Raw genomic sequence first — 19402 nt, 5'->3', positions numbered from 1 at the left:
ATGTTTGTGTAAACTCAGGTCTCTCTGCTCCTGCACACCTTTTTGAATAGGATCCTTTGTTTTCTACTGTTTATCCATGTTTTTTGTATCAAAGTGCATCACGTCACACTAGAAAAACATATTTGTACTTGGTACAGTGCTCAAGTTAACATTTCCTGGAAAGGAATTACATTTTCTGTTCATAAACACCAGAAAAAGCCTCATTATGTTAACTTCTAGCTTGCATGGTGCTAGTTCTTATGCTGGAAATTTGACTGAGCCTGTTCGTAAATGTTGGACCAAATCTTTGAGTCCTTCTAAAGTTGCTTTTTGTGGATGTTGGGATATGTTGGATCTTTGGTAATGAATCTTGTCAATTTACTAACATACTGGTTTTGCACTGGAAAGGTGGCATTTTTTTATAGTATTGGCAGATAGTTTATCGTTTAAAGTCTAAAATGAATCTTATTGCAGTTCTTGTAAAGAAGACTAACTGGTGATGGCATTGCTTTAAAGCTGGAATTGCTGAGCACATGTGGCAGCATCTGGAGAGAGAAGCAGCCGCTGTAACCTGACATCAGATTTTTCACCTGTTCTGATGAAAGATCGCAAGTCTAAAATGTTAACATTAGTTCTCTTTCTGCAGAGTGTGCTTCAAGAAAAACTCACCTCATAGTGATTATTAAAAACATTTAAAATTAAAACATTTTTGAGGCATTCTGTAAATTTTCACAAGTTAGAATATATACAATGGACTCAAGATTCTGTTTCTGTGCTGTACATCTCTATAATTCAATGGTATAAATTGTATGTCACTGCAAGATAACAATACCCATGGTTAACATGCAGCTGAGTATCACACATTGGTAAATGTGAGCGTTTATCTCTGAGCTTAGAGACAGAATTGTATTTTTTTATTGAGATATATTGAAAACCCTTTCACTTTATGGGCTTTGAGTCATTGAGATTTACTGCCTGGCTAGTATTATTGAGCTGTTTCTATGATGAAGATGAATCATTGACTCTTCATACTAAATTGTTCCTGCACCATTGTGCCTGTCGTCTTAGATATTATAAATAAGATTCTTCATAGTTGTACGAGTGATAACTCATAATGTACTTTATGCTTAGTATATTTCCATTCAAAAGTTTACTAAACTGATATTAAGGAGAAAGGAGAATCTTAATCACAATTTTTTGATTTTTTTTAAAAGCTGTGAAGGAGAATATCATGTGTTGTAGAATAAGCATAAAATTGACAAATTTCTGCACTGGTAATAGTGGTATAAATCTTGAAGAAAAATAAGGAGATGACATGATTAGAAAAGCTCATGAGATATGCTAGTCTAGTATTTAACCTTGGTTAGGTTATGCTTAGAATACATTGTGCATTCTGGTCAATGTATGAAAAATGGATTTAAAGATGTTGGAGAGAGTGCAAAAAGGATTTAAGGGTCATACCAGAACTGAGAGGTTCTGCTTATCAGGAGATGAAAAATAGTCCTGGTCTCATTTTTCTTTACTTTTGAAAATCGGGGCTTTGGGAGTGACCTAACATAGATGTTTCTACTTTTGAGGGAGATCAATATAAGATGGTTACCAAGATATAAAATAGTGAATTAAGGAAGTATAAGGCAGAAGAGCAGCAATAGACCATTTGTGGTGTTTGAGCCTATTCTGCTATTCAGGACACTCATGATCTGTGTTCTACTTATTTCGCTCTTGCCTATTCCCTTTAACACTTAATTTCTTGAGAATTGCCCTTCAACCGATCAGCTTTCGAGACCATTTCAGTTAAGAGTAAAATAGATTGTTGTAGACTGTCCACTCCAAATCTGTAACATATAAGCCAAAACAGTTAAGGATGGCAGATTTCCTTCCTTACACGACATGAAATAAACCAGATGGGTTTTTCAATTGGCAATGGTTAGTTTTTATCAAAATTTCATCAGCTCTCATGGTGGAATTTGAATCAGTGTCCTCAAAACACTTCCCCAGGCTGCTGGATTACTAGTCCAGTGACGCTACCACTATGCCACTGCCTGTTGCTGGCAGAGCTCCATCATGCAGCACATGAGAATGGTTTGATATGGAAATAATGGATGCACTCACTTTAAATTGATGCATATAAATTTAAAATTAAACTTGAAAATGGCTTCAGTTAGGCATTGTAGCATATCTTTGTATCATTAACCATGAAGGTTAAATTTTAATGTAACAGCTATAGAGTTTTAGTTTGAATTGGTAATTTGTATTAGGGTTCTGCTCTTGGGAATGCACTCAACAGTGCATGTTCAACTTTGGTCACGTTGGGCTATCTGCAATGGTCCTCAATGATTGTGTAAAAATATGCTAACATTTAAAATGTTCTTAAAAAGGGGGTTATGAAGTGTAGATAACATAGCCTTTTCTGGAGAATTTTCATACTGTAAGTGTGTCACTTATTTCATATTTAAAGTTGAGTTTCAAACTGTACAAAATCAGTTTATTGAAATTAGCTTGAATACAAGGTAAAACTGGTGGGTGTAAAACCAGAATCAAATGTGTTGTTTATCTGATTTCACCAATGTCTTGAAGTGAAGCTATTCAAAAAGCTGTCTTAATTTTTGGTTTACTTGACATTACACAGTAATTTATTTTCCAGGATCAAAACTTGCTTCCAAAAAAATACTTTGAAGTTGACTTTCCAATGATTGTCATGAGAAAAATACACTTGATCAAGTAAGTTATTAATTTTCCAATTTAATCAATTTCAAATTTCTTCAAGTGTGATTGGACTGATGAACTGGCACTGCAGAACAATTTTTCAAAGTGATATATCATGAAGTAATGCAACCTGATTCTCCTCTTTCCAGGGTTACAGGGTGAGGAATTATTAAAACTTGGCTTAAAGATGTAAAAATCAATAAGTTTGCCCTTACTTTTATATTCCTACCATAAATTCCCATATCACACTTAAAATGGAATCTGTCTATGAAATCTTTGCTTGTTATATTTGCATGCTTCCAACAGTGGTAGTACTGCAACATCTCCACTGAGAGAGGATGTCTTTACAGTATGACAATAAGCCATTTTCATTGTGGAAATTTATAAGATAAAATGCTAACAGGAAATTGACACAGATACAAGATATTTAAAATATAAATGAGACCAGCATTTACAGTTTTCCAATCTGAAAAAATCTGTTAATATCACTAATGTTTTCTAATGAACTTCATACCAATATTACTACACTGCCTTTAATGCTATGTACTTTAACTTTCATCAAAAGGCTTCCATGTGACATACTATCAATTGTCTTGTGTACACAACACTCACCTAATTTCCTCAAACAGCTCAACTAAATTCATCAAGAATCAACTTGCCCTTTACAAATCCCTTTTGGCTGTCCTTCATTAATCCATGTATTTGTAGGTGAGAATTTCTTTTTCCGTATTGTGACCCCAAGAAGTCTCACCCATTGTCAATGTTAGACTGACTAGTCTATCGTTACTTTGTTTTTTTTCCTACTTTGAACAAAGGTGCCATGTTGATAAAATGTTGATATAGTTTCCACACTCCAAGGAAAGGTCAGTCAGAGCCTCTGTTACCCTTGAAGATTTTGGTCTTTTTTTTCACAGAAAATATTTTGGAAAGACATTAGGTTTGATTAATGTGTTCAAAACAAAGCAAATTTGCACAAGTTTTTAACAACCAGATGACCCAATTTATGGAATGTCATCAATCTCTTTCAAATTGATGTGAATGTCAATTTATGTAAATGTCAGCTACAGTGAATAAACACTTAAACGAGAAAGAACTACAGTTAGATACAATTTAACTACAATTCAGATACATTTTAACAGGGATTAGTTAGATTTTAGGAACAGTACTATACATTGTGTCTAATCACAATCACCGAGTTAGACAAAACAATTTAAGAACACTTTGTAAGCAAAATGGAAATGAATTGACCAGCAGGCAATGACTATTGCTAAGGAACAGAAAAGCAATAACATTGAACAGAGAGGGGTGAGGGTAAAAATATAGATTTGATGGTTTTTATGCAGTGTGTGGTCAGTGTATGGAATAGATACCCAGGGATAATAATCAGGGCTGATTGGTATCATTAAGTTCCAAAGGATGTTGGTGAAATATTTGATAAACTTCTTGCAAAGAGTTATTGCTGCATTTCAGCCACCACACTGGAAGATAGCCACTGCTTTGCAGTGGGTGTGCCTTCGCTGGATTGGTATTCATATATCATGACTAACACAGTCGTTCTTTAATTTCCTGCATCCATTGTACTCTTTGGTGTTGTAGACTTTTGTATCTGGGGTGAATGCTTTCTGCACTTGACTAGAGCAACAGCTGTTCATTAAACTAAGTATAATAAAGCTAAATTTTTAAACAATCATAGCACAACAATTGCGCTGTATAGAGAGGATCCAGGTGGTTCCTCACTTTATAAAACCTGCTACTGCTGTGATAAAATATGAATTTTGGGACTCCATGTCTATTTTGCCTGGTAGTCTATGTAATTACAAATCCTTTGCCTATTAATCATGGAGAAAATCTGAAATCCACGTAGTTGTAACTTGTAGTTAGTAGCAGCCTGCCTCAGGCTGGTTGGAGGAGGGGGAACAAAATCACTTATATTCTTAGTGCATGGCCAACCTTTCAGCTAGTGTGAGAAACATGGATTATGTTCGAACCGATGCATATCATTTATTTCTGTACAGTTGAACCACTATTATCTATGGTTATTACAGTTCCTTTAGAAAATAGGCATAACTTTTTGGGCATTTGAATTTTTGTTAGTCCATGTAGATAAAGGGCGAACAAATAAAATGATTTTAGACATTATCCAGATGTTTCTACCACTGAATAGTTAAAGAAAAAGGAACAAAGAATTAAGCCTATTTTCTGATGCTCTGCAGATAGTGTTTTCCTTTTTTTCAAAAAAGTGAGCGATATCAATTATTTGACAGCAATAGTGGGAAAATATTTGAGCCACTCACTGCCCATTGTTTCATCTGCTGGGAATATCAGAAAAGTTCCTTTCAAAGCCCCTGTCATTTCCCCACCTTTTGAACACAATCTTGATCTGGCCCTACCCTGTCTAATTATCATCTCATTTCAATCTCTTTGGCCTTTGAACACATGATCATCTCTCAACTCTTTAACCTTTCTGAACTTATCTCCAACATTTAAAGCAGTTGATCATGCCATTTCCCTTTGAAGACTTATCATTTGGCTAGCTAAATTCTTTTGATGGGGAAAAAAAACTTAACGCTGCACCTTCTCAGCTTGAAGCTGATTTTTGTTATCTGTGCAAACATGTCCAATCTAAACCCCCAACTTTCTGGAGAAGATTTAATGGAACTGTTAAAGAATGTAAGGCACCTCCGTGAATAATTGTAAGTTGTTTTCAACGTAAGCGTGTATTTTTGTCAAACCATATTTTGGACAATTAACTATTTTAGTTCAAAGGAAATGTCACTTTTCAGAAAGAGTTGTCTGTGATTTGATGAGTTTGCTGCCAAAATTGAATTATTAAATAGTTATAGAAATCCACAAGAAATCATAAAATCTAAAAGCAGAAACCGGCCATTAAGCCCCTCAGTTCTGCTCTGTCATTTGATCGCCCCTTTCTCCTGCTCCTTGCCATAACCTTGGTTTCCTCAGCAACCAAGGACCTTATTAAATACATGGCCTCCACAGCTCTCTGTGGCATTGAGTTCCACAGATTCAGCACCTTCTGGCTGAGGAAATTCCTCCTCCTCCTCAGTTTGAAAGCTTTGTCCCTTTACTCTGAGGCTGTGCCCATGGGGTCCGAGCCTCTCCCCCACTGGGGGGTATATCTTCCCCCCCCATCCACCATATCCAGTATTCTGTAAATTTTGATCAGAACCCCATCCCCATCCTTCTAAGCTCTATTGAGGACAGACCCAGAGTCCTCAACCGCTTGTCATATGACAGGCCCTTCATAGAAACATGGAAGATAGGAGCAGGAGGAGGCCATTCGGCCCATCGAGGCTGCTCCACCATTCATCACAACCATAGCTAATCATCTAATTCAATAGCCTTATCCTGCTTTCTACCTGTTACCTTTAATCTTTGGGATCATTTGTGTGAACCTTTTCTGGATCCCCTTTTAAACTGCACATATATCCTTAGGTACTGGGCCCAAAACTGCTCATAATATTCCAAATGCAGTCTGACCAGAGTCTTATACAGCTTCAGCCTAACGTCTCTGCTCTTGTATTCTCGACCTTTTGAAATGAATGCTAACATTGCATGTGCCTTCCTAACTGCCAGCTGAACCTGCATGTTAACCTTCAGAGAATCCTGAACTAGGACTGCCATTTGTCCTTCAGATTTCTGAAACATTTCCCTGTTTAGAAAATAGTTGGCAACCCTGTTCTTCCTCTCAAAGTGTGTCACCTCACACCTTCCCACATTTTATTCCATTAACCACTTCTTTGCCCATTCTCCTAGTCTTTCTAAATCCTTCTATAGCCTCCCTGCTTCCCAAACACTACCCATCCCTCCACCTATGTTTATGTCATCAACAAACTTAGCAATAATGCTCCCTGTTTCTTTGTCCAGATTGTTAATATATAACATGAATAGGTGTGATCCCAACACTGATCTCTGCTCGTCACCAGCTGCCATTCTGAAAAAGACCCCTTTATCCCCACCTTTATAGCCAGTCAACCAATCCTCTGTTCATGCCAGTATCTTGCCTTAACACCATGAGTTCTTACCTTTTTAACAGCCTCCTGTGCATTACGTTGTCAAAAGCCTCTGGTAACTCAAATGGATCATGTCCACTGGCTCTCCTTTGTCTAACTTGCTTGTTACCCCCTCAAAGAATTCTAACAGATTTGTTAGGCATAACCTCCCCTTGAACAAACCGTGCTGACTCAGTCCCATTTTATCTTGCACTTTCATGTACTCCACAGTCTCCATCCTTATTAATGAACTTTAAAATCTTACAAATGACGGTCAGGCTAACCACCTTATAGTTTCCTATCTTCCACCTCCTTCCTTTCTTAAACAGGGCTATGACATTAACCATTTTCCAGTCATAGCGAAGTACAGTGTGGAAACAGACCCTGCAGTGCAATTCACCCATGCTGGCCAGATATGCTAAATTAATCTGGTCCCATTTGCCAGCACCTGGCCCTTATCCCTGTAAACCCTTCCTGTTCATGTATCATCCAGATACCTTTTAAATATTGTAATTGTACCAGCCTCCTTCACTTCCTCTGGCAGCTCATTCCATACACGGACCACTCTGTGTGAAAAGATGCCCCTTAGGTCCCTTTTAAGTCTTTCTGACAACCCATAACCCAGGGAAAATACCTTGTCTATTTACCCTATCCATGCCCCTCATGACTTTATAAACTTCTATAAGGTCACCCTTCAACCTCCGACACTCCAGCGAAAACAGCCCCAGCCTATTTAGCCTCTCCCTCCAACCCTCCAACCCTGGTAACATTTGTGTAAATCTTTTCTGAACCCTTTCAGATTTCACAACATCCTTTCTATAGGAAGGCGACCAGAATTGCACACAATATTCCAAAAGTGGCCTAACTACTGTAATGTACAGCTGCAACATGACCTCCCAAGTCCTATACTCAATGTTCTGACCAAGAAAAAAAAGCGTGCCATCTTCCCTATCCTACCTACCTGAGACTCCACTTTCCAGGAATTCTGAATTAGTGATTCCTGAAAGATGACCGTCAATGCCTGTACAATCTCCTCCGGTATCTCCTTTAGAACTCTGGGGTGTACTCTATCCAGTCCTGGTGACCTCTCCACCTTCAGACCTTTCAGCTTCTCCAGTACCACCACCTTTGTGTTGGCCACTACACTCACCTCTGCCCTCTGACTCTCTTGAGGTCTGGAATGCTGCTGGTGTCTTCCACTTTAAAAATAAAACTCTGTATTTCAATTTCCCATCAAAGGCTTTGTTCTAAATGTTGACAAAATGTTATGGAAAGTATAATTGGTGGACTGGAAATTACTGCAACTTTTTAATTATATAGAAGTCATGGGAATAGTGATAGTTACTGATTAAATGGAAATTAATTTAGCAATATTGATGAGTTTGCAGTATAGTTTAGGCAAGACATTTCAACTATTTGTTTGCTCATGGGATGTGAGCTTGGCCAGCAATTATCAGCTATCTTTAATTGCTTTTGAGCTGTAGTTATCTGCCACTCTTATGTCAACAGTACAAGTTCAATCCCTGTTCCAGCTGAGGTTACCATGAAGGCCCTGCTTTCCCAGTCTTGCCCCTGGCCTGGAGCAGGTTAAACTTGTGTCTCTCCAAAAAGAGGGCATCCTGCAGTCCTCTGGGACTTTGACAATTTTCACTTGCGCTTTCTTTAACTTCCCAATGAGCTACGTCCACAGTATTTTTTGGGAGGGAATTCCAATATTTGACCCAGAGGTAGTGAAGTAGAGGCAATATTATGCCAGACTTGGAGTGGGACTTGCAAGTGCTGGTATTCCCATGCTTTGTCCTCCCAGCAGTTTTGGAAAGTTCTATTGAAGGTGCAAGTTGCTGCTGTGCAACTTGGTACACACTACTGTCTCTGTGCACCAGCGATGGAAAGTCAAAACTATGGCTTTCCAAGGTGTATTTTATCCTGTAATTTTTTGTTTATGATGAAAGATTGACATAGAAGTGAAAAGCAGTCTGCTCAAAGCCAATAAAGTAAACAGCTTGTGAGGCCTTGAGTTCCTTTTTTAAAGTTGGAAAAATAGAAGCAGCCTGAAGGGGTGGAGTCAAGCTCCCACAGATTCAGGATTTGTAGCTTTCTGCAATTGCTGGAGCCTGGAAGCTGGATGTGGAAACTCTTATTCTCTCTCTGTTACAGCTAAAAGCTGAGATTCTTTTTCTGCTGCTAGAATTGCATGTGAGACAATCAATTTCACTGAATTTGCCTTTGCCAAGGGTGTGTATGAGATGTTACTATTTTGGAGAGGTTAATTAGTAGTAGTTAATATATATTACTTTAAGGATTTGATAGTTACAATTAAGCCAATTTTGTTTTTATTTGTATTTTGTCTGTATTTAAATGGTAGTGTAAAAATTGTTTTTTGCTTAAAGCAGTTTGACCAATCAAATTGCTCACCTGGATCGCAATGTCTTACCTTTTTAAAATAAGAAAATGTTAGGTTCTCGACCATCTTCTTAATATATTTTTATGGGTTTGGTGTAGTCCAGAACAGAAGTGGAGATTAAAATGGGAATGGCCTGCTGATCAAGCAGATTATTTTATCCTGGGCTGCTTAAGGCGTAAAGTTGCACTCACCCAGGCAATTGAGGTAATCCGAACAATCCTAATTTCTACCTTGTAGCTGTAGTTGAGTTACTTGGCACAGGCTTTCCAAAATGTGATTCCTGCATTTGTAGCAACAGTATTTATCTGACCATTCCAGTTAAGTTTCTGGTCTATGGTAACACGAAGTCTGATAACTTTACGGGTTAGTATTTATTGGGTTTGCCTGATGCTTGTCCTAGCGTGTACTACTCGTTGAACTAGGCTGGTCCCTAACTTAATAATAATGGGTAGTGTGACGGATATGATCAGCCATGGTTAGGAATTGTGGTTGCATCTAATTATGTTGCTAATGACCCAAAGAGCTTTTTGAAAATGTCAAGTTTTGATATCCAGATGCTGGATATAATCTTAATCTCTTCTATTTAGCACAGTAGATGGACCTCTTCTCTGTGAACTTGGAGCTTTGTCTTCTCGAGCTCTGTGAGGTGGTCAGTCCTACCACTGTGACAAATACAGCTGTGACAGGTGGACTGGCGAGGACAAGATCAAACTTGTTTTCTGTTCACCTCTGGTTCTCTCCCCACCTGCCTAAGGCCCAGTCCGTTAAAAATGGCCTTTGGGACTCTCCTGGCTGTGCCACTGGACCACTCTTGACATTGAAGCCTCCATTTAAAACGCATTTTGTGCCCTTGTGACCTTTAGTCCTAATTGTATGCGGTGGAACATCTCAGCCTGTCCCACTTCTCCCCATTTCTTCCATAGCACTATCGATCTTTTCTGTTCAGATGGTGTAATTTGACGAGTATGATTGTTAGGTTACTGTTTGCTTATCTGTAACATAATTTTCCCAGTGTTGGTAATGACCCAAGATGTTAACAAGGAAGAATTTAAGGTTGACTGCGTAGAGTGTACTTCTGATATTTCTAGAAAACTAAAGTTAGTACGAGGGTGGTCTATACAGTTTTATTCCTATTTGACTTTTCTGTTGCACTTTGATGCAATTGAGTAGCTTGCTGGATCTGAGTCCACCTCCTTAGCATAGGCCAGCCCTGGTAAGGACAGCAGATGTTTGTCCCTGAAGTATATTAATGTCTGCAGTGTTTCTTTTATGAAGAAATAGTTGTTTAACCATAATTTCTGAGACTTATTGTAAAGTTTTAGATTTATTTATTAATTAATTGAATTGAAATGCCCCAGGTGGCCTGATAGGAATTGACCGTCTTTCTCTCCAGAGGATTAGTTTAAGTATCTGCTTTGATATTTTAAGTAAGGATTTGTTTAGCTTTGTTCAAAGATATTTATGTGAATTGGGTATATTTTATTAAATTGGACTTTCTAATGTTTATGTATGAGTGATTGAAATTCTTCTTTTTAACTCTAAATCAGTTGAGAAGCATCATTAAGATTGCTCACAAACAATATGTAATTATTTGCTCTTTGCTTCAGAACAAAGCCTCCATTGTCAAAGCCAATCATAGAAACAAATTCAAACAGTAGCCTGCTGATAGGTGAGAAAGAAACCTTTTACTGTATCCTTTATTTCCTCCTACATTTAATGAAGTCGGTAGAATACAATAATGATGATTGAAATAGACTGTTCTTTCCTTTGATCTGTTGGCATAATTTTTTCTTTAGCCCAGCTGGGTTAATAAATTGTGCATCTCAAGTACTGGGAGTCTCGAGAGAATTATTGTAAGTCCTCAAAAGGTGTCGGGTGGGTAGTCATTGCTGAAATGTATAATTGATCCTGAAAATGAGATTTAGATTTGATTTATTAACTTTCAGTTACGATGGGTGAGAAATCTCTCTTGCAAGAGGGGCACTTAACTATCTTTGTTATGTCAGCAAAAGTATAAACTCAACAAAAAACAACAGTAGTTCTTGGGGTAGAAGGTGCATGTACATAACGTGTGTCACTGTAATACATGCTTCCAAAGTGCCCAAAGATTGTCCCCAGTCTACCTTTCAGCAACTAGTTTTCAGGATTACAATAAAGTTACTTAAAAGGAGTCATCTCCCAACCCTTTTCATAATTCAAAACATGCATTTTAGTTTTAGTTTAAATTGTAGCTTTCCTTAACCAATGCAGTTTACACTTAAATACTTTTTGCACGTTTGTCAGATGGCTCTAACATGGACTCTGATCGTTACGCTATTATTGGGCAAGATCTCCGTGACCTGCCCGCATTAATGGAAAGATTAAAGAAATTTGGACTGGATACCAAGTAAGCTAATTCTTCTGACATTTTTATTAAGTTCCATTTGATACCTCGACAGCATGAACTCTACTTAAGTTGTGAATAATGTTACTAATAACTGTAGTTGTGCTGCATTATCACACACCGTCCTCTCAGTAGCCTTTTTCAGTATAACGCTCTGTCCAGGAGCCATTTCTCTTCTTTTGAAAACAGTTGTCAACGTCCCTCTCATCAAAAATCCAGTACATGACCCACGTGCACTGCAAAAATACCAGCCCATCTTGCTTTCCATGTAAATGCATGAACTAGTTGTTACCCAGATCCCTAACCATCCTACGCAGCACTCCTCCAGACTGTCACCAGGACAATCTCAGAAGTGCAATGGTGCAAGCTGTGGACATTCCAACCATTGTGTCTGCGCCAACTCTGAGCCAATGTTTGTTCCAATGTTTTGCCTTTTTTCTGAAACGTTGCATGTTGTTTCTATTTAAATAATCATCCAAGTTCCTGTTGAATGCCTCACTTAAACCTGCCCCCACCACCCTTCCAGACAGTGCATTACGTACCCTGATTACCTGCTGTGAAAGTTTCTTTTTGTCACCTAGCATTTGCTTCTTTTGCAAAACACTTTTAAAAACTGTGCTCTGAGTCTCTATCTATGTATAAATGAAAATCATTTTGAATCTGTCTGGACCCCGCAAGAATTTGAAAACCTCTGTCACAATGTCCTTTTAGCCTTCTTCCCTCTAAGGAAAACAGCCCCAACCCCTCCAATCTATCCTCATAATTGAAGTGCTTCATACCTGGAACAGTTCTCCTTCATTTCTGCAGTCTATCCAATTCATTCACACCCTGCAGTGAGGTGCCCAGAACTGTAAACGATATTTCAGCAGTGTCTTATATAGGTTCAGCATAATTTTCTTGCTTTTATAATGTGTCCCTATTTATGAAGCCTAGAAATGTTTTATTAATAACTCTCTGTATCTGTCCTGTCTTGTATTTACTGTCTTGTATACATAGAAATCCAACCTTTAGAATAGTACTATTTACTTTCTACTGACCATCCATGTTCTCATAGCTCCTCGAAAGTGGAGTCACAGGTAGATAGGATGGTGAAGAAGGCGCTCGTTATGCTTTCCTTTATTGGTCAGAGTATTGTGTACAGGAGTTGGGAGGTCATGTTGCAGCTGTACAGGACATTAGTTAAACCACTCTTGGAATATTACATGCAATTCTGGTCCCCTTCCTATTGGAAAGATAGTGTGAAACTTGAAAGGGTTCAGGAAAGGTTTACAAGGATGTTGCCAGGGTTGGAGGGTTTGAGCTACAGGGAGAGGCTGAACAGGCTGGGGCTGTTTTCTCTGGAGTGTCAGAGGCTGTGGAGTGACCTTAGAGAGGTTTACAAAATTATGAGGGGCATGGATAGGGTAAATAGGCAAAGTCTCTTCCCTGGGGTCAGGGAGTCCAGAATGAGAGGGTAATAGTTTAGGGTGAGAGGGGAAAGACATAAAAGACGTAAGGGGCAACTTTTTCACACAAGAGGGTGGTATGTGTATGGAATGAGCTGCCAGAGGAAGTGGTGGAGTCTGGTACAATTGCAGCATTTAAGAGGCATTTGGATGGGTATATGAATAGGAAGGGTTTGGAGGGATATGGGCTGGGTGCTGGCAGGTGGGACTAGATTGGGTTGGGATACCTGGTTGGCATGGACGGGTTGGACCGAAGGGTCTGTTTCCATGCTGTACGTCTCTATGACTCTATTGAACCTTTGCCATCCGCCAGCTCCATCAATGTATCAATGTCTTTTGACGTTCTACACTGTCATTCTCACAGGTTGTAATCTTCCAAGACTTATCATCCTCAGACTTAGAAATTGTCTCCCATATCCCAAAATCTAGGTCATCTATTTATTTTTTCATTTTTTTATGTATTTCTTTTGTTTGAAAAAAAGACTATATCTGGATCAGCAAACAACCCAACTCCACACCCTGGGGAACTTAACTGTCAAACTCCTTCCAGCCTGAAAATTGCCCATTAACCATTACACTCTAATTTTATCTCTCAGCCAAATTTATATCCACATTGCTGCTGGCCATATTATTCCATGACACAACTTTCCTCAGTCTGTTGTATGGCACTATATCAAAAGGCCTTTGGAAGTAAAATCCATTGAGAAAAGAAAATCTATAAGACAAAAGGCAGCAGCTGCATTGGAGGAGGACCTCCCTCACATCTCAAGGTTTGGGGGCGTTTATCGTCATTCCTTCATCACCCCCTGCATCAACATCTTTGAAACTTCATATCAACAACATTGTGGTCTTCATTTCATTCCAAAAGGTGACTCACCATCTCTTTTCTGAAGAAAACCAGGATAACCAATTAATAATAGCAATGCAAATAATCTTATTTCCATTAAATGAATAAAAAAATAAGTCTAGTTGTTTTCATAGGCTGAACAGTAGATGGAGCACTAAATGCATTTGAACACATACATCAGGCACAGTCAGTCTTCTATTTATTTGTAAATAGACATTCTAAACCCAGCTTTAAGACCTAAACTGAAACCCGGTATTAAGGAGTAAATTAAAACTGAAATTATGTTAGGGTTAATTTCGCCAGAGCTCAAATGCGATTAAGCAAAGAGGATGTTTGATGGGTGGCAGACGAAATTTTCAACTCGGAACTAGGTCAAAGACGGAGTTGAAAGTGGATGTTGCAAGAGGAAAATAAGGCCAGGAAAGAGAGAAGAAAAGACTATACTGGCAGTTAACATAAAAGATAAAACAAAAATCTTGCAATAGCATGCAAACAGTCAGACAAAAGAAGTCAAGGTGGGGCCCATTAGGGACAAAGGTAACTTGCTTTGAGGTGCAGGCATGGCTAGGATGCTTAATGAATACTGTATACCAGTGTTTACTAAGACATTAACTATTGGTACAAGTGGAAATGGTAGAGAAAATAGAAATGGTGAAATCAGTAACCAAATCATACTGGAGATGCTGACTACACTTAGAGTGGATCATTCACTAGGTCCAGATGGACTACCTCCCAGGTTGTGTAGGGAATGAGGATGATGGTCATGAAGGGACTGCCTTAATCTACCAGTCTATTTTAGCATAGGTGCCAGATTACTGCAAAGACTCCCTTATTCAAGAAATTACTGGCCAGTCAATTTAACATGGTGTGTAAGATTTTAGAAGAAATAATTGGTGAAAAATTTGTGAGTACTGAAAAGCAGAACATGTTTGCCTAATCTGCTCAAATTTTTGATATAACAAGGTTAACTAAGCAAATAGTGTATGTTATGTATATGAGCTTTGAGAATGTGTTCGATAAAATTGAGTCTGATGGAATATTAACAACATTGATAAAGGCGAGTCAATGGAAGTAATCCAGTTGGATTTTTGATGAGGTCCTGGACAAGAAGTTGATTTGCAAAATTAAAGCACGTGGGATGGGGGTAATGGAGTTCAATCCTGGCAAATGTGAGGTGATGCATTTCGGGAAGTCTAATTCTAGAGTGAGCTATACTGTAAACGGAAGATCCTTGGGAAAAGTTGATGAGCAGAGAGATCTGAGGGTTCAGGTCCATTGTACCCTGAAGGTGGCTGCACAGGTGGATAGAGTGGTCAAGAAGGCATATAGTATGTTTGCCTTCATCGGACGGGGTATTGAGTATAAGAGCTGGCAGGTCATATTAAAATTGTACAAGTCTTTGGTTTGGCCACATTTAGAAAACTGTGTACAGTTCTGGTCACCACATTACCAAAAGGATGTGGGCGCTTTGGAGAGGGTGCAGAGAAGGTTTACGAGGATGTTGCCTGGTCTGGAAGGTGCTAACTATGAAGAGAGGTTGTGTAGGTTAGGGTTGTTGTTATTCGAAAGAAGGAGATTGAGGGGAGACCTGATTTGAGGTTTACAAAATCATGAAGGGTATAGACAGGGTGGATAGAGAAGAGCTTTTTCCCAGGGTGAGGGATTCAGTAACAAGAGGTCACATTTTTTAAGGTGAGAGGTGGAAATTCTAAGGGGGATACACGTGGCAAGTACCTCACACAGAGGGTGGTGGGTGACTTGAACGTGTTGCCAGCAGAGGTAGTAGAGGCAGGCACAGTAGATTCGTTTAAGATGCGTCTGGATGGATGTATGAGTAGTTGGGGAGCAGAGGGATACAGATGCTTCAGAATTGGGCGACAGGTTTAGACAGTAGATTTGAATTGGCTCAGGCTTGGAGGGCCGAAGGGCCTGTTCCAGGGCTGTAAATTTTCTTTGTTCTAGGGCAAGAACAACACAGATGGACTATAATGTGGGAAAATGAGAGGTTATCTACTTTAGTAGGAAATCAGATGTGAAAGCAATTTCCGAAATGGTAAGAGATTAGAAAGTGTAGAAGTACAAAGGGAAATCGAAAGAACTGCAGATGCTATAAATCAGAAACAAACAGAAATTGCTGGAAAAGCTCAGCAAGTCTGACATCATCTGTGGAGAGAAATCAGACTTAATGTTTCAGGTCGAGATACCCTTTCTCAGAATTTGAGTTCTGAAGAAGGATCACTTGACTTGAAACATTAACTCTGATCTCTCTTCAGAGATGATGCCAGATCTGCTGAGCTTTTCCAGCAGTTTCTGTTTCTGAGGTACAAAGGGAATTGTATATCCTGGTCAATAAATCACTGAAGGCTCACATTCAATCTATTAAAAAGGCAAATGGAATGTCAGTTTTTTTCAAAAGAGGATTTGAGTGAAGGTTTGCTTCAGTTGTATAGGAGCTTGGTTCGTCTGAAACCCGAATACCGCAGTTTTGGTCTCCTTATATCAGGAAAGATATTGTTCCACAGAGGGAGTGCAACAAATGCTTACCAAATTTGTTCCCAGAACAATTTCTGTTTTTGTTAACGGTATGACAGGACTGCTGTGTGAATGCAGATTGGGGAAACTGGGCCTGCATTCTCCAGGGTTTTGAAGAATTACAGGTGATCTTGTTGAAACCTAGAAAACACTGAATGGGATAAATAGGGTAAATGCAGATAAAATGCTGTGGGGTCTGCAACCAGAAGGCACAGTTTAAAAATAAGGGAAATACCAGTTTGTGTCTGTAAGAGGAGAAGTTTGTTCACTCATAGGCTTATGCATTTTTGGATTTATCTTGTCTAAAGGATTATGCCAGTTCAGTCTTTGAGTATAGTCAGAGGTTGGTAATCAGATGTCCGTCAATGGCATAAAAGGTTGTGGAGATAATGTGGGTAAAAGGCATTGAGGTGTTAGGTATTCTATTACTGAATTAAATAGTGGAACAGGCTTGAAGGGCTGAAAAGCATAGACCTGTTTCTGTAAGTGAGTCAGCACAGATTAAATGGGAAAAAGGCTTAAGGACGGATAACAATGAATCATGGTGCATGATTGGCTCTCTGACGACAGGACGGGAGAGCGTGGTGATCCCCAAGTGCTATTGCTAAGGCTACAACTTTTTCACAAAAATTACTTGTACATTTACTGACATCATATTCCAGTATTCCAAATATTCCAATTTACAAAGCCTGGAGATATGTTACTAAGCGACTGGGATGTAGACTCGCAGAAAGGGCAGACAAGTGGTAGTTGGAAAATAATGAAATAGTGTGAAGTGGTGTATTTTGGCAGAAGAAATGGAGTGAGGCAATGTGGACCTAATGGCACCGATTTAAAGGTGTTCCAGGGACATGGGTGTGTATAGATCTTTAGAAGATGGCAGGGCATATTGAGAGATAATTACCAAAGCACTTTGATTCTCAGGCTTTTTCAAGTAGGCATATTGAGTACAAAAGCAAGGAAGAAATGTTGAACCTTTACAACCTCTGTTTGGGCCATAGCGAGAGTATTGCATCCAGGAGGGATATAAAGTTTGCTAATGTTTTAGGGATAAACAGAAAACCTTTCAACTATGTTAAAGCAAGAAGAACTTCAAATAATGAGTTGGCTTACGCAGTCTGTTTGCCTAATTGTGTTGGCTAATTATTTGTAATTATCAAACTCTCCACCATGCCCAAAAACTACATGATTTCTTGGGAATTATGGAAGTAGTTGAAAACTTTGGCCAGTTTTTGGAAATAAATCTTGGAGATTTCATATTGTCATTCCCCCTTTAATTCCAAGTACTTGGTATTTACTAACTATTACGTTGTACTGTGGCAAGTACCTTTTCGAAAATCCAAATACTTAATACGAACAACAATACCTTCTGAACTTTCTCCGTTACTTCATCAAAGAACTTCATCAAACTTGTCAAACATAATTTGTCTTAAGACAATAATGACATTCACTTCTGAGCCCATGCTTTCATGACTTAATGATTTATCTGATGTCTGTAGTAAGATGCCTGGAAATGATTTGGCTTTTAGCAAATTTTTGGAGGGGCAGATGAAAATTAGGATCTATTTTCAAGTGGGAATACATTTTGTGTCCAGGACCTTTTGGTCTAATTACTTTCCTTTTGTTGCTCCAATGGGTTTCTTATGAGGTTGGTTTGGAGGGAGATAAAATACTATTCGAGGCCTCCAATTTTTTTTTGTGTGATTTAATTTCCTTGTGTTTAATCAGGTGAGTTCAGCAGTTCACCAGCAGTAAAAGCTAGGTTTGTTTTAATCTATTATGTTTCTGACATTTTAAATGGTTGCAGTGTGTCATTTTAGCTGTCAACACATTCCTGCAATCAGATGCAAACTTTAAAACAAAATACATTTTGTTGAATATTGCAACTTCCCTTAATTCCTTATCCAGGATGAGTAAGTATTTCACTTTCATCACACCTTGTAATGTTTAGCCCAGTAAAACTCTTCATGGCTTTTTTTTAATGATATCAGTTATAGTGTCAACACTATTTTAACTTCTTTGTATAAGTGTGGAATATTCTTAATGTAACCCTGTTAGTCAAAGTAGGGTTACTGCTGGTTGGGTGAGGTAACCAACACTATCTCTTCAGTACAGGCAGAGTTTTGTTTCTGGACATTTTCTCACCAGTGTTTTCGGAGGTGTTGTGATGCACATCTGGAGCAGCTGGGTCTTGAACTGCTTTAAGGAAGGGACGTTGCCATAGAGTCACAGAGGTGTACAGTGCACCACAGGAACCCCTATCAGATTAGTTTGTCGTAACTGCAAGTATTGAATTCAGGTGATGCTTTGTATGACACAGAGTTACTGGTTCAGTAACAAAAATAATAACGGGATGGAATTTTGAAAAGCCACATGCTGATGAACAATTTCCAGTTCATTGATGCCTCTTCCATTTTACCCTCACTCTTCCTTAATTGTTTCAGTTTTGCCAATTCCTCATGCTACCTGAATCCATGCTTCTGGTTTCCTTTCAGAGTTGTGATTTATAACTAAGGTACATTCAGAACTAGTAGTGCAATAGGTATAGAGTCTATAATCAAGTTTATAAACAGCATACATTTGATTGTCTACAACTGAGAATTCCCAATGGTTATTACAGCAGCAATGTAACAGGGTTACTTTTCTTACAGTTTGCCAACGTTGCTCCTGGCAGAATGTGTCCTTGTTTATATTACACCTGAAAAATCGACAGAATTAATCAAATGGGCTTCAACTACGTTTCATACAACTATGTTTATCAATTATGAGCAGGTAAAACTCATTTCAGTGTTTACAGGTAGTGGCTTGCTTAGACATACTTGTAATGAGGACGTGAATTTTGTGACTTTGAATAATTTTAATTTATTCTTGACTTCACTTGGTGAAGCGATTACAAATATGCCATAAAACTAAAATTAGGATAGGAAAATAATACTCTTAATAACTGATTGGGATATTAAAATTAAAACATCATAAAACTTTGCTATTAGCTTTTTTATTTAAAAGCATTTAGTATTGTTCATAATTGGAGACATGGAGATAATTGAGGGCATATGGAATTAGTGTTGGTGCCACTATTATCTGTCTTGATCAAGA

General features: G+C 38.5%; 1 protein-coding gene across 3 annotated transcripts in view; it reads left to right on the top strand.

Moving 5' to 3' along the window:
- The window catches only part of lcmt1 (leucine carboxyl methyltransferase 1), a 189564-nt gene that overhangs the window by 8780 nt on the left and 161382 nt on the right, over positions 1-19402 (top strand). For all 3 annotated transcript variants that reach the window (XM_072559146.1, XM_072559148.1, XM_072559145.1), the window contains exons 5-8: positions 2624-2700; positions 10707-10768; positions 11383-11485; positions 18958-19078. In XM_072559146.1, the coding sequence (XP_072415247.1) occupies positions 2624-2700; positions 10707-10768; positions 11383-11485; positions 18958-19078 (363 nt within the window). The remainder of the gene's footprint in view (positions 1-2623; positions 2701-10706; positions 10769-11382; positions 11486-18957; positions 19079-19402) is intronic.

The sequence above is a fragment of the Chiloscyllium punctatum genome, chromosome 40, assembly GCF_047496795.1.
Source record: "Chiloscyllium punctatum isolate Juve2018m chromosome 40, sChiPun1.3, whole genome shotgun sequence".
In the NCBI taxonomy this organism is placed as follows: Eukaryota; Metazoa; Chordata; class Chondrichthyes; order Orectolobiformes; family Hemiscylliidae; genus Chiloscyllium; species Chiloscyllium punctatum.
This window is presented reverse-complemented; position numbering and strand designations above follow the sequence as displayed.